General features: G+C 43.7%; 1 protein-coding gene across 6 annotated transcripts in view; it reads right to left on the bottom strand.

The window, feature by feature from the left end:
• CAMK1D (calcium/calmodulin dependent protein kinase ID) overlaps positions 1–16,366 on the bottom strand; it is a 219,533-nt gene that overhangs the window by 13,503 nt on the left and 189,664 nt on the right. For all 6 annotated transcript variants that reach the window (XM_040547397.1, XM_040547406.1, XM_040547415.1 and 3 more), the window contains 2 exons: positions 9,069–9,181; positions 6,977–7,055 (listed from right to left, as the gene is read on the bottom strand). In XM_040547397.1, the coding sequence (XP_040403331.1) occupies positions 6,977–7,055; positions 9,069–9,181 (192 nt within the window). The remainder of the gene's footprint in view (positions 1–6,976; positions 7,056–9,068; positions 9,182–16,366) is intronic.

The following is a 16,366-nucleotide window of genomic DNA, read 5'->3' as shown; positions in this document are numbered from 1 at the left end:
TTTTTTGCTATATGAAACTTTTCATCAGGCATGCAGCTCAATGCAGACTATATATATGTTATATATATTGAGTTTAGGGATCATTTTCTGAATCACGGTGGTTTCAGTAAGAAACGGCTGGTTCCAATAGTTCACAAACTGTCTCCTACCACCACTAACTCTGTGTTGATGACATAGTTCTGGTAATCCTGAAAAAATAGCCTTGGTATTGGATGTTTCCCAAATAAGAATAGTACTGATGCCCTGTGAAGACCTGAAGTGCTACACTGGTGGGGACCAACCTACATCTCAGGTCTCTTCAGCAGCATTAGCACCTTGCAGATGCAAGTTTTTAATCAGAACAAAATAAGAACACTGCTGGGGCTAGTTGGCTCAGCAGGAGATGTTCAAACACGTGTTGGAATGCTGAATGGTGTGGCCCAAAAATAGCCCCAGCTGCCAAAGCTGGCTGTGGGATTGCTCTCCAAGCTGCCTCTAAAGAATTATCCTGTTAACAGTGCAATGCTGTAACATGAGGACTGTGCATTTATACTGTACTTTGCACTTGGAGGATCTCAATCTTATAAATCTATAAAATACTCATAGTGTTATAGTGCTTAGAGTATAGTTTTACTTCTAGGAAACCAAAAGAAAAGTTAGTACTCATTCTCTGGAGTGTTTTGCTGGAGATGTGGTGGTTTAAGCAGAGAGGCGAGAGAGATGGAGGTTAGCAGGTAGAAGTCATATCTTTTACACAGTCAGCTGGTAGAGTTTGAAAATTCAGATGAGTTTTTGGGCACACGAATTCACCCTGAGGTGGGAGTCATGAGCGTCATCACATCTGTACTAAATCTGTTTAATCATGAACCTTAGTTCCCATGCTGAGAAGTTGACGCATGAGATCTAATAGAGATATTGGTTTTAGGGCATGTTATAATCTCCCTTTGACTTTTCTCTAACTCTCCATATCCAGAGTATATAAGCCGTCTTGCTTTTTCTTTATGACAGAAACAGCTTAGCATCTTTTCTTCTTCCTCCCTCCCCTGCATTCACACAACATATCCTTCTGCTACAGGAATCTGCTCCACTTGCCTTGAGAAACAGCTATCTTCTCTTTCAGAGATAATCAAAGTGATGCATATCTACTGAAACCCTGAGCAATAGTTCTTAACTTTGGAGTTCGCTTTGATGTTAACTGCGTCAGCACTGAAGTTTCATTGTTTCTACCAACTATACACGTTGGCCCAGTAAAAGATTTTACTTCTACCTACCACACCATATACAAAAATAAAATTAAATAAATCTGAACAATCAGAAACAATCTATTATCATGCTGACCATCACCCAGGACTGAGCAAGGACTTACTACCCTAACTGGGACCTAACTTTTCTCTTGGGGTCTCTGTTCTGTAGCTACATCCTGACTGTTCTTTGGGGAACTTTGTGCTGAAGCTGTCTTACATCCCTTTGCAAATATATGAGTGTCTCAACACAAAGAATCAGATACCAAGGGCCACGATCTGAATATTCTCCATCACAAATACTTCCACTGAAACTAACAAGGACTCTGCTCATGAATAACCATAGCAAATATGGCCCTGCACATGAGAAGAATCTAATCTAATGATCAGATATTATTTCAAATTTGTTAGCTCTTTTTTTTTTTTTTGTTCAAAGCTATCACAGCAATTTATCTAGATATAGCACTTCTAAGCTTTGAAAGGAATGTCCAACAAAGACGAAAACAGTAAGTTTCCTTTTAGACCGTTCTTTGTTAGCATACTGCAAGCATATGTCTCTTGCATGCCGCGTCCTCCCTGCCCATGATGGCAGGCAGAGTCTTTCATCTAGCATTATTTTCTGACCCTTCATACTCACTGAAGGCAGCCAACTCAAACGCCGTGCTGGCCAAGCAGTGCTTGGAAATACTCTTGAGTATGATGACAGGAAACGTGGAGTTAGCTGGAATGGATAAGGCTGAAGGATCACAACTCTTCTATACATGCACGCACACACATATATATGCAGATACACACATGCATGTGTATAAATATACACACACGCATACGGTATCAGTGGTGCTCCAAAATAAATAGAGTGCGGGGATGAACTCGACAAGAGTTTGATTTAATGTTGTAAACATCGGCAGTTCCCTTCAGAGAGCCCTTTTCGCACTTCAAACAACATTGTCTGAGAACTGAGCTCTTTGTAAACCATGTCCTTTCCCTGGGTGGAAATTATTATCTGGCTCGTGCTCTCTGGCACATAATAAACACACAGGGTCATGGTCACAATTTGCAGGGGTTCAATCCTTGCCAAAGCTTTGCAATTCCTGACCTAGGTGGGGATGGATGTCGGCACGTCCCAAGTATCCGCTCTCCCTCCCCATGAGCAGTGGGGAAGGTGAAGGCCATGCTTGTATCCGCTAACACAGGTGTCACAACAATTTAGGTGCCACAACCTCCTTCTCTCCTATGCAGTTAACATAAGGAGGTGATACATATAACACCCTTCAATTTCCATGTCCCCGGTTGTCTACAATGCTGTAACCAGCAGCAGCACACTGCTCTAAATCCCATTTAAGGTCACTTGGGAAATGCGTGACAAAGCAAATAAGTTCACAGAACATCTTCCAGCTCCCACTTCAGCTTCTTAACTGTTGGGCCTTCTCCTCTCCCTATGAGGACTCTTTTCTTTTCCCCTGTGCCAAAGTTGAATTTGGGGCCAGCCCCAGGGCTATAGGACCCAGCTCGACCTGATGGGGAGCACAGTGTTGTCCTACAGCTGGAAAAAACAGATCCTTGGATTTCTGCTGCTCGCCCTTAATCACTGCAGCCTGAGCTGCTGCCTTAAACAGGATGTGGGTTTTGACATGGCAATATATTTAATAAACTTAATTGCTGTCATTAATACGAGCTTGGGAAACATTAAAACGTATCAAGCTGCAGCAAATTACCCCACTCTTTTGGTACCTTCATTTTCCACGTCCTTTTCGAAAAGTCACAATGGAACAATGAAACAGAACATTGCACCTTTGCAACACATCATAAACAGTGCAAACTTCGGTGAAAGATATGCTATAAAACAAATCACTTTTCCAATGGAAAGCATAAGTCATCTGTATATTAAACTGGAGAAATCTGTATAAATGCACAGATTGTGCAGGCTGCGGTGTAATCGTTATACCAACAAGCCTTACATATTGTACTGTTTCTGCTACCATACTTCACTGCAATTATTAGCCTCCTTTTCTGCCAACTCCAAGTTTAACATACTGTCCTCCTGCCAAGGCCATTTGATTATAAATAGCAAAACATCACGTAAATGCAGGCATGTGGGGAGCAGATACAGCACAGAAAAGTGGGCCATTAGGAAGAAGTATTTACTTTTTTAGGGTCTGATCCTGTACAAACATTTAGTCATGTGAATAGCTGGCTATTCTTGAGCATTTTCCTGAAATTCCAGGAGATTATTAACCTTAAAGGCACAAATGCAATATCTTGCAAGATCTAGTTCTTGGAAACCTTATCAATTTATTTGGTTGGGTAATTAAAATCAGTGGAATATTTTGGAATTAGTTTTTCACAAATATTATACATTGAAACAACAAAGTCTCATGACCAGGTTGCCAACTTATGCATAGGTATCTATTTTTATTGCATTCAGATTATAATCTACGTGTTTAGAAGTATTTATGATTTGACATATTTCTTCCCAATTTTTGGGTGATCCTAAAGATCTGTCACTGCAGAAAAAGATTTCACAGGGGGAAGTAAAAGGGGAAAGCTAGAAATTGTCACTACATGGAGCTACCTTCTCATTTATGCTTCTCTACCTGATCATCTCCTCCAGCCAAGCCAGGAGACTTATCCACTTACACTAATTTTGATCCCATGCAGAAAATAACACAATGCAGACACTATGGAACGTGAGGTTGTAACAGGGATGTATGCTGAAAAATACATGCTCATGCAAAAAAGGTGGGATGGGGATGTCCCCATTATAATAGTCACTGTAGTCTCTCTCTGTTGGCTAAACACTTGCACCCTTGTCTCCAACTGCTGTGACACTAAATACAGCCACAACACAGAGGAACTCAAGCCTGGGCTTGCTGGAAGCTTATATCCAGGCTGAGGGAAGGACACAATTGACCACTGAGAAGAAACATCGAGCTCTCCACCTCCTCCTCCGCATTCGAAGGGGAGGGGAGGATGCCATTGCAACAGATATAATGGCTAAACTGAGAAAAGGAACAGTAAAAACCTCATTATTTCCTGGCATAAGCAATCTGGTGGAAAATGCTTCTTGAGCAATGGTTTGGCAAAATGAGGTCTTACCACTAACTCTGAAATAACAGATGATATCTGGGAGAGCAGCCTTGACAAGCCAAAAAGGCAATCGAGTAGTGTTTATCACTACAGGATCCAGAGCCTCCAAGAATCACAGCACCTCTTTCCAGAGAGGTCCAAAACTGTGACATTTATGTTACAGGAAGATTTTCAGGAGCAAGGGGGAAGGAGGCATTGAGACATCTGCTCAGGAGCACACTGGGGAGGACAGTGACAGGTCTGAAGCCATCCCTCTGGATACATTTATGCATTGCTTTTACTGCACAACCCTCCTTCTGCTCTTTAATCCACTGACACGTACTGCCTTTGCCACCTGCTGTGCTCTGCAGATCATGTGGGAGAGAGGTGGATTTGGGAATTTTGCAGGCAGCCCTTCAAAGGAACCACTGCCTTGCAAAGTCAGACCGGCAAAAAAAGACCCCGGCCACAGAAACGGGGGAAATCCCTTTTTGAGGGGGGGTTCTTCAACGGAAGATTGGATTCTGTAGAAAATACCAAACATTATGGAGCAGCCTGTAAGTTTCCATTGGCTGTGGGCCATGAAAAAAAAAAAATAGAATGAAAACTCTTTTTATCATTTTGTTCCTTTAGGAGGGCCCAGAAGCTGTGTGTGTTACAAGTGCCACGTTTCTTTGTTGCACTCCAGCAACCAACACAGATGTAGCGGGGCCAAGAGCTGGATGCTTACACTTTGTGTATCTTGGATGCAGGGCTTTGGAAAATCTGCCTCTCAGTTATACAATTGGTCACCTCATTCCCTGCTGGGATTTGTGTTCCCATTATTTATTCTGTATTTCTAATACTGACTTTTGTAACTTGTTTAATTTCCTGAGGCTCAGGTCAGTATCATTTAGAAATGTTTTTTTTTTTTTTTTTTTCATCTCACCAAAGTCAGATTTCATTTCCCAGATTTCTTTTTTTGTCACACAGAAAGCACTTATTGATGGGAAACACAGTTATTGATGGGGCACTGGAAAAAGGGCAGACCCAGGTCTTGACTTTCCCTCATCTCTCATTCGCATTGATGCCAGCCAATAACCCAGGTGACCTAGCTAATAACCATCTGTAAGATGTTTCTCATTGTCACTACACGGAAAATGAAAAGCAAGAACTTTGATTTTCTCGATGATTTACATTTCTTTCTGCATCCCAAACCTTCTTACAACTGTTTTAATTGTAAAGGGTGGCCCTCAATCTATCTTCAGCCTAATTTATAATACAGCAACTGGCAGTCAGACGTTGGTACATCACTCCCACCATGAATAAATCAGTGCCATTACAGCTTTTGTAGTTGTAACTTACCGCCTCCTTCATGAGTTCAAAACTATCAGTTAATGATCAGAGTAATTCATCACCCTGAATATTGGTAAATATCATCAGTAAGTGAGCCAAAATGGTATTTTTTCCTCTGCAAAAACCTTTCAAAGGATTTAACATCCATGTTGTCCCAGGACTAAGAGCAGCAGTGGGATGAGACAAACCAGTTGGGGGTCAGAGAGAGGAGCATAAACACCTCAAAGCCAAAACTACCCAGAAAAACACCAATAACTTCTCTGCCTGTGCTTTTCCTAGCAGGCATTTTACACTCAGCTGCACTACGTGAGGTTAATCACCGGGCTGAGATTGCATCACCAGGACGTTTTTAAGGTCCATCAAGCTGTTTAGCTAGTTATGACACTGGCTCAATGGCTTTCCTGAGGTGCTGGGGACAGTCAGGAAAACTTCTGTTCCCTGAGAAATGCACAGCCTAATGCTCTTATCCAGCTAACACTCCAGAAATTGCAAAAGGAAATGGTATTTGTGGTAATTGTGATGGCATAAAAGCACAGTCTAATGCATACCTGGGGTGAAAACACCGTCATTGACTCCTTTCTTTTGCAGCTACTGTAACAACCAAAGATAGTCTTGCCTCATATATAATGATCCCTGACAAAAGACTTGTATCTAAAGCCCATTTTTGGGTGCAGCTGGCAGTGTGGGTGATGCTAAGCGAGTTGGTCAAAAGGCCTTGAGCCATTCCTTTTTCAACTACTTGATCTGTGGGTAATGTTGGTCAAGTCATCTATGTGCAAAGGCATCATCTCATGTAAAGCACTTAATGGAGGTCTAAACTGTGAATACAGCCAGACCAGGCACTTTTCTGTAGTCACTGCAGAGAAGCAGCATTGTTAGACTAATTCAGTCTCAGCTTATCCCTCTCTTAGTGTTTCCTGCCTCATTCAACAAGGCAGGGTAAACAGCATGCCAAACCAGGTCTGTGCTGCAAGCATGAGGTGAAGAGGTAGGCTACCATCTGTTAAGCACAGAGGAGAATTTTCTACCTCCTAACGTGCTCTTAGGTGTTTTGATGTTACCTTGACAAAGACCTTATAAGCAGGTTGATACCCAGATTTCTGCATACCTGCACAATTTGACCATTTGCCCCAAACCCCAAATATGCTTTCTGGGTTCAGCCATTTCAGTGTATCCCACTGCTGCACTGCAGTCAACATAATGCAGCCTTTCACTGAATCATTGCAGATACCCAACAGGTTGATGCACAAGATTAAAGTCCATCACATTTTTCCAGGAAAATCTGGAGGACAATGGCATGAGTGTTAAATGATGCTCTCTGTCCTGAGGGTTTCACAGCAGTGACTGTTGCTTACCAAGGGTGTCGTGCTGCCTGCTCACAGGTGTATCTTTTATTAGGGTCCTTCTCCATCAAATTCCGAATGAAGTCTTTAGCTATTAAAAAAAAAAAAAAAAAAAGATCATTTAAAGCAATAAATTTAATACTGAGTTCTGCAATATGGTCAGACCAACACTTAGGTTTCCTATTTACATCCAACAGCAACCAAATTATTGAGAGAACTCCCCATAGGTATGGAACATGTTGCTTGGATAATGCGAAGATTGATGTCTGATCTAGTAAACAAATGGTGCCTGAACTAGTAAAAGAAAAGTTTCAGGGAATGCTCACAGCTGATGGAAAGCCACCACCTAGCTTCTTGAGCTGTCCCTTTTAAAACTGCCTTCAGGACCACCTAGCTCCTTCCCAAGCATCTTTCGGGAAGAAGCATGGCCCATTTCCTGTAGGCAGGATGCTACCTTGTTCTGAAGGCAAAAGGAGGTTTAACAGAGGGCCACCAGGTGCCACCAGTGCCAGGAAATGGCCCTGGCTCATTTGTCATTTATTAATATAGACATAACCAAAGCGACTCAGTACCAAATCCAACGAATTTAATATGGCAGATAGAAGCCTAAGACCTCTACTCCTGCAGGTATGCTTAGGAGTAGGGTGAATAATTTGGAGTCAGAAGAATTTGATCCTGCTAGCTCCTAGCTCCCTGGTTAGCCAAGTGCTTCTGAGCACCTTAGTGGTCTGAATATGGCCACACCTGCTGGAGATGCTGGGAAGTTGAGAGGGAAAGGCAAGGAGAAGGCCAGAAGCTGCAGCAAGAGGAGCCTTTCACGGCTCATTCCAAGCAACCGCACACGTGGGCAGTGAAGAGGACATGTTGTGTATTTAAAAAACAGTTACCAAGGAAAAGGGACTCTCTTAGGCACGAGGTAGTGTGTTTTTAATCGATGTTAGAATGGAGGGAAGGGAGATCACAGCATGGCATGTATCCAGTAGTTTCATGCGAGAACAGCTGAAGGAGCAACAGCAAAGACATATATAGCAGGAAAATCTTACTGCTGCTTTAGGTGATGTACTTTCTCCCCCAAAATGCAAAGAAGTCTGCCAGCAGACCTTCATATTTGCTCAGAAAACTCTTACAGGCTTAAAAAAACCTCTCATCACATATATTTTAAAGCAATCTCTCCCAATGATATCTGGACTGCAGATGTAAGCAGCATGAAATATTATTCTATGAAGAGATAGCAGGATATCTCATAGGATCAGAGAATATCCCAAGTTGGAAGGGACCCACAAGGATCATCTTTAAAATAAAACACTCCTTTTAATGTCTCACCTAAGTAACTGGTATTACTAAGGAATAAAAAAAAAGTATTTCCAGGGATATATTTATATGGTATTTTTTTCCTATAATTCATTTCTCCTCTTGTGTGAAATGTCAGATGTTTCCCCAGGTTGGACAGAGGAAGGACACTGAGCTTGTGTGACCTCTTGGAGGCCACAGCTCATCAGTGGTACCCACAGGATGCAATGCTAAGCAAGCCTCTGTAGGTACGGGCAGGTGCTATGGGTTAAATGGTTTCTACACTGGATGGGGAACCGGGGAAGCACATGGGCAGCTACCTGGATCCAGACACTTGGACAGTACTCCCAGTTTCCAAATCTGCTTACCGTCCTTGTTTAGAAGCCATGAATTTCTTGCATTTGTCTTTGTTGCACACGCTGCAGACTCACTTCGGACCTGCAGCTCAGTTTTAGTGACAAAGCTGAACTACTTTCTCTATTCTTAGTGACATGTAAAACATCTGCATTTTATTTGGATGTGATGGCGTTATTATACTGCTTCTTCTTCTTGGGACATTCTGCTATCTTCTTCTTCTGTCCCAGCTCCATTTTAATGCTTTGTATGTGACTGGATGAAATGGTACTTAGTTTGATCTCCTGCAAAAATAACTTCCTGTGACTATTTAGCTAAAAGAAATGTCCATTCCCAATGATTTTCAGTTAAAAGGAGCTCCACACACAATGGAGGGCACATTCTCACACCTGATGAAGGATACCTACAACAGGCATAGCTCCATGCATGCCTGGTTGTGGAAAATACATGAGTTTCTTACCAGACTCAGAGATGTCATCCCAATACGGAGAGTCGAACTCATACTCCGCCTTGAGGATCTGCTCGAAGAGTTTGGAGTCATTTTCATCATAGAAAGGGGGATAGCCACAGAGCCTAATGGGGAACAAGAGAAGAGACAAGTGACACTTGGACTGATCTCTGCCAAGAAGGTGAGAAAGGGGGAGGGAGGAGAAACTCTTGTTTAGGACTTGTCCCATTAAGTTTTCAATCGGGCAAGTGCTATCATGAGACAAGTTTGTTCAGGAACACATAAAAACACTCCTGAAGATCGGCACTGTCCATGACAAAGAGGAATTCTGCACAGCAACCTGGTGCAGCTGATCCTACAGTGACCCACAGATACCCTGACTTCCCTCTGCATGCTTTTGGGTGTGTAGAGGAGGAATCATTTTACAATATGGCCATGATCCCTTCCATCCTCTCCCCTACAAGTGGTAAGAGGATCTTTCATGGGGTACAAAACCAGCAGAGCCTGCATGGGCTGGGCATGGACTTGCCATTGCACTGGGAGAATCTCTCCCTTTCTCTCCCACTTCTGCAAGTGATTTTGCTGCCCCCTTCAAACTGCCTAAGGCTAACAACATCCTTGTCCAGGTCTTCAGTGTTTATAACCAGAAAGCCAAGCCCCAGGACAAGCAGGACATTGAATGTTATGTGCACAGTTTGAACTAAAGCAGTGAGGAAGCACCCTCGCAGTGCTGCAGACAGCAGGACATCCACTCTGCTGAGGCACAGCTCCTCCAGCCCTGCAGATGCTGTGCACAGGAGCACTACCTCCAGCGCTGCACGGAGCCAACGCAGCTCTAAAGCCTGTGTGTCAGAGACCCCTCTCGTCCAGTAGATGCTGCTTTCAATAGCCTGTCCCTCTCTGCACAGACATATCAGCAAAGATATCCCTTCTTCAGGTTTTAATGTTGCAACGTGCCAGATTGACTTCTGAGGCTGGTTTTAGCAAAGCCATCCTTCTCACAGTTACCCAGACTTTTTTTGTGTCTGTATAGAGATGTCTTAATTTCTTCTTAATTCCTGCTCTTATCTCTAGCCTGTGGTATAAATAATTTTTTCACATGCTTCCCTGATAATTAAATGATCTTTTTCCTACATGTTCTTAAACCCTAGGCCAATCAATCTCAATAAAGTATTTAACTGGGCAGAGCCTGTTTTTATAAACAGACTGAAGATCTAGCTGAAACACCACACTGCAGCAACAACAGAGCAAGGGGGGAAAAACTGTAAGAAATGAAATACTCAAGTTATTTATAACCCAAAGCCAGTCGGCTGCCCTGGAGGTTATTTGAACCAACTCAACACTTGAGGGTGAAAGGAGCAGTGTTTTGTTAGCTCTGAAGAGTCAGTGTGCATGATAAATAATTTAAATGCAGAGTGAGACGTTGATCTGCATCAGATCCATATTGACCTGGAAGAACTCTGCTGAAATTTGCAGCATTGTAATGAAACCACTGCGCTTCAGCCGAATAAGACATCTCTTTATCTCTCAAAGCAGATGAGTCAGTCCTCATTTGTGTCCCACTGGATGACTGCCATTATCAAAAGCAAGTAAGATAACCTCGTGCCAGACAAGCATTTACATTTGAAGCAAGGCTGCATATCTACTTGACAGGCACATGCCTGTGTATGGGGCTTGATGCAGCAATTCCTGTATGAGACCCATGGTGGAAATGGCACATGAGAAGGGCCATTAGGAATGGTGCATTTAAACAAAAGCCCCAAAAGCCACTCTCCACCTCGAAAATGCACACACACACAAAAAAAAATATCTGGTAACTGAATGCAGAAACTGGATCCAGCTCTACAGATATCTTTGAAGAACATTTATATATCATGTTTTAATCTAACAAATCTCAGTGCTTAGCTCCCACAGTCTTGGGGACACTAACTGAATTTCACCTTCCTCTTCTTTTACACAATCTGCAAGATTTTGGGAGCATTACTGATGGGTTGGAGAGGCTGGAGCTGACTGCTGCAACCACTGCGACAGCCACTGGTGCAGAGGTGCCCAGGTTGAAGGAAAACTGCTCCTGCAAAGGCACTCAGAGCTATCCCCCTGCCCCTCTTCCCTGGGGTACTCTGGGCTCCGTACAAGAAGTCTGACAGCCCTCCATTAATTTCTTGCCTTCCTCAGCACTTTCCTTAAAGAAAACCAAACTGCTCTGATAAAGCATTTTAAGGCGAGCAGACAGTGCTGTGCCTGCTGAGGCGCTGTCAGGCTTCTCCGGAGAGAGAAATAACTCTCTTAAAATGTTCACCATACTAATTACCTTGGCAGAGGTACAAGAGCACAAGTTAGGACGGCGATGATTTATATATGCTTGTGGCAGCAAAACATAGGAGCAAACTGCTGAGCAGCACAGAGCTGGAGGGCCGTAACCCTGCAAGGGGGGGAGAGCTGAGACAAACGTGCCCCGGCAAGAGTCCCAGCCCTCCCAGGGCCTTTCATCCCTTTCCTACAAATCCCAAGAGCTTCCCAAGCTCCTCGGTGTGCCTTGGGTATCTACACATCTGGGTATCTGAGCCCCTTAGCAGTGGCAGGATGAGCCCTGTGATCACCCCTTGAGTTTTACCCCCAGGCTCCCATCTCTGCAGCTTCAGCGATGAATGGGGAGAGCCTGAGAAGCGTTGGCCACTATCCCTGGTCATGGACAGGGACATCCCTCCAAGCCAACCTTCTGCCCAAAAGCAGGCTGAGCACAGGGCAAGGGCTGGTCCTGGCTCAGCTGGGGTCAACAGGGGGGCCAAATGACCCACAAAGGGGGTCCCAAGGATGTTCCTCTACGAGGCAAACCACCGAGAACCTACAGTAGAAAGCATTTGAGAAGAGAGCAAGCTCCCTAGGACAGAGGAGGTGGCATGTGAGAGGGAAACGTTCAGGCATCCTCGCACATGGAGGTGGTGGGAGCCAAAATGTTGCTGTCCTTTACCTTAAAATCAGAGTTTGAGAAGACACAGAGGTTTACTGTAACTTATAGCCAGCACTGGCTTTGCAGCAAAGGATGGGAAAGCCCCAGTAAATTAGCCCAACAAACAATTTATGGCTGGAGGAAATTTTACTGGACTTCCAAAGACTGGGCCACCTTCCAAAGTCCATAATAAGTTTTTATTTAATTTGTATAGAATCAAAATCCCACCGACTTCATTTCCATCTGCTGGGATGTTTCTGTGTGAAAAAAATGACCTCACTATCAGAGGTTCTGCTGCTTTTATTTAGATATGCAGAAATACAAAAATATCCTCTCTGTCTTCAATGTGAAAAAATCCTGCCTAGTCCTGGGGGAGCTTCAGGCAGCTATTAGTTGTCATCATTTTCTAGCAGTTTCATCAAATAAAAGCTTTTTAGAATTATTTAACAACCTTACAGTATCAGCAACAGATCTTCCCTCAACCTCCTATTCCCAGTCTTGCCTTAAAAGAGAATGGGATGCTGATTAAAAAAAAATTAACACAGGTGGATGCACAGATGAAAGATACTGCCAGAAGTCATTTCTAGAAGCCATCAGGAAAGCGCAGTAAGAATACCAGGAATGTCGTCTTTCTTGCAGAGAAAGCAAACTTGTGCAAGCTCCCATTACACACTGGGGTGATGTTAAAAGCTAAATAACCCATTCTCATGGGCAGTGTCCAGCTTGCAACACAGGAGGCACAGGGGTTAGTTTTACAAACAATTTTTTTTAGTGAGACTAGAGCAAAGAATCCAGTAAGTGCTCGAAAACCTGAAGATGTATGGTGTGGGAACTCATCCAAGTTCTATTTATATGGTCAAACCCATGTATTTCTTATTTTGGGAATGGCCCTCCATACTGGCTGATGCTAGTGCCCTCCTGAAATTGTGGAGAAGGACATATTAGCATGGGGAATAAAAAATAAATTAAGAAGCAAACAATGATGAGGAATAATCTGGGGTTGTTTTGCCAGTCAAACTGTGACATCCTGAGCAACCCAATGTGCCTATGTGGGTTTTGCCTCTGCTCCTTGCAGTACCAAACAAGTAAGGTTATCACTCACTGTCCTGCTGAGGCTCGTGTGCGGTACTGAGAGGGTGAAATGTTTCCAGGACAAAGGTAGAAACTTTTTCTGGAATACTTTGTACAGTCCATGGCTAATCCTCTTATACAAACTTTTCATAAATGATTTCATGCACTTCTATTTGAAAATCAGCAGCAAAAAAAAAAAAAGTCTAGGAAAGAATATGACCCAAGAATCACCTCCACATACCCATTGCTTATAAACAGAATAGAAAAAAAACAACCAACCAAACAAACAAACAAAAAACAGTAATTCACTTGTCCTATCAATGAACAGAATCAGAAGTTCAAGGCAAAATGCATTCAGCCTCACGCAGAAGAGATAGGATGCATTGAGTGTGAATGGCCAGGGGCTGAGGCAGAGCATCCTGTGGCCCCAGGCTCTTTTCCAGCTATGGAACATGTTTTTATTTATTTATTTATTTAAATCAATTAACTTAATCTTCTTTATATCAGGTATGCATGGTATCAGTATTTTAGCTCTGCAGGCTTTTGCAACTTCTCATGTGACCCAGGCAGCTCCAAAACCGAGCTGATGGGAATCCAGTGAGGTCTCTTGCTCTTATGTTTTATGTTTTGAAGCTGAACACATATCAAAACTACCTTGTGATAGGCAGAAAACTGAGTTCAACAATGAGGCTGTTTCAGACTGAGAAATATTGCAACTGGAATAACAGGAAATTTCAAGCTGCTATAATTAGTTCTTGTGAATAATGACTTCTCATGCAAAACAGGTTTTGATAAAAGCTCTGCTGGTGCAGCCTCTGCAATCTGGATGTCGTTAACGAGAGGCATTAGAGACTGGCACTGAAACAAAGGTATTCTTTCCTAAGACATACTTCACCTTGCCTATTACAGAAACAAATATTTGTCAAGAGCTTCGCTGCCCAAGAAACAGTTTGTTCTTCCAGTGTCATAAACTGAAGGCTCTCATGTGAGACCGAGCATGTGTCTGGAGGCACTCAAGCCACTTACAGTAATAATAGATCAAAACATCTTTAATATATGCCTGGCTGCTGTGTCAGATTCCCCTGAGTTTCCATCTTCTTAAATGATAACAGTCTGTTCAGAGTGGCTGTGAGGAGTCGTGGGAGAGGCGGGGAGGTGATGCACGTTGATGTGCTCTGATTTCCCTATGCATAAATAGGTCTCCATCTGGTTTGCTGGTGTGGCACTTGCAAGACAACTAACCCAGCTGCTAAACCTGTGCCCACCATTGTGGTATCAGACACCCAGGAAGGGCAGCTTCCTTCCAGAGTGGGAAGAACCCCTCTTCTTCTCTATCTTTACTGCTCCTCTCGCATACAATTTCCTACAAGGACATGTCTATCACTTCTGGCTGTTCCTGGAAGGAAGGGGGAGATCCAGTTCAAGATTAGGACACGTAATTGTGGGTTGGGTTTCTAAGACCCCAGTACAGTCACCAGAGATGGAGTCAGCCAAGACTGGAGAGTGACGCAAATGAATGTTAAAGCAAATGAAATCGTACTGTGAAGGCAGGGGGCTGGGAATGGAGCAGGGAGTGATTCAGTCACCTAAACACAGGCATCTGGTGCTGTTCGACATGGTCCTGGGTATCCTGCTATCCTCCATCTGCTGCTCCAGAAGAAAGGTCTCTGCAGTGCATTACATTTGCCAAATCCATGTGGCTGTCCTGGACACCCCAGCGTGGCTCTAAATGCGTATTTTAGGCAACTGAAAGGCACATCCCAGTGAAGGGACTGCCTGCATCCACACAGGCTGCATTGAGGTGCCCATGTGTAGAGCCCAGTGGCACAGGAGAAGCTGTGGGACACCCGTTTCCCTGGAGCACAGGGGACACCCAACCTGACAAGGTAGGTCACAGGTCTGTGGGGGGCTGGATTATCCTACGGTGACAGCTCAAGACCAGGTGGGACTCTGTGGCTGAAAACAGCACGAAGCACCTACGTGAAGGGAGCTGACGTGGGTCCTGCAGTGCTGCTGGCTGTACCAGGAGCTGAAAGATGTAGCTAGTGAGCAGAAATAGTCCAGGAGGTGGTTTGATCTCAGACCCAATCCCACCCAAGCAGACCGAATTACAGTCTGGTGAACACATTACCACACTTCTGTGGAAACATATTATTGCCATTCATTTTTGCTGCACATAATACAAATCAGGTCTTTATTACATGAAGTGCAGAAACCCCCAAAAGGTATCTTTGTCCTGCAGAAAGAAATTCATAGGGACTCATTCTCACTAAACTGATTTAAGCCTTCAGGGCTGGGAATTCCCCATAAAGCAAATAGTGAATTAATATTTGAGAAGTGCATACACCTTGCCTGACAAGCCCAGCACATGCTGATTTGGAAAACAGCAAGAAACCACTGAGGTGAACCTCACAGAAAGAGCAGCCTTGCCAGGTTTATGGATGAGATCAAAACCTTTCCCCCGTTGAAGGTGTGTTCATGAACCAGGAGGTGGTGGGGATATTGCTTAGCACTGTCTCACTTATTTTCCTCACACATAAAAGCAGCAAATGAAATCATATCAGGTCTTCCAGCAGAAAAGACCTTTGGTGCATGAACTGTAGTTGAATGGGACTGAAAACCTGACAAAAAGCAGAACCAAGTTTATCTCCAGGAACCAGGACGCAACAGTTCATTCCTCCTGCAGGCTGCCAGGTGGAGACGTATTTTCATGGTGAAAATTTGACATTAAACTGAACCTGGGGAGTGGTCAAGCCTGGAAGCAAGGCAACATGCTGCTCTCTTCCACCTGCATCCTCCTCCCTCTTGATCCCTGAAGCTGGTACTCAGCAAAGTACTCTGAAAGCAAAAGGAACGACCCTACCTGGCTGTCCTGCCATGGCTAGCAAGAGCCAAAACCAACAAGAAAATATCTAGGGCTCCCATGCTCGTGTTTGCTTGTGCAAGATGGCAATCTTGCATCAGCACACCCCATCCTCGTCTAAAAGTGCCTTAGGGAGTATTGTGTGAATCAGCCTCCAAGGTATTTTGGCATGTCTGCTCTCTTCCTCGTTGCTGTGGCATATCCCACTGGGTTTCGACAAAAAGTCAGTGAACTGTGGATTTTTGCTTTCTTCTGCAAAAGTCTTTTTGAATCCAGCTGTTGATGGTTTCTCTGAAGTAAATCCATCCCCCTGCAAAGTTTTGTACCCAAGAACTTTTCAAATATTCATGCAGAATGGCAAAGGCAGTCATGAGGCTGATGTCTGTAGGCAGGGCTTTGCTTTAAATAAATAAACATACATGCAAA

This window comes from Cygnus olor, chromosome 1 (genome assembly GCF_009769625.2).
Source record: "Cygnus olor isolate bCygOlo1 chromosome 1, bCygOlo1.pri.v2, whole genome shotgun sequence".
In the NCBI taxonomy this organism is placed as follows: Eukaryota; Metazoa; Chordata; class Aves; order Anseriformes; family Anatidae; genus Cygnus; species Cygnus olor.
This window is presented reverse-complemented; position numbering and strand designations above follow the sequence as displayed.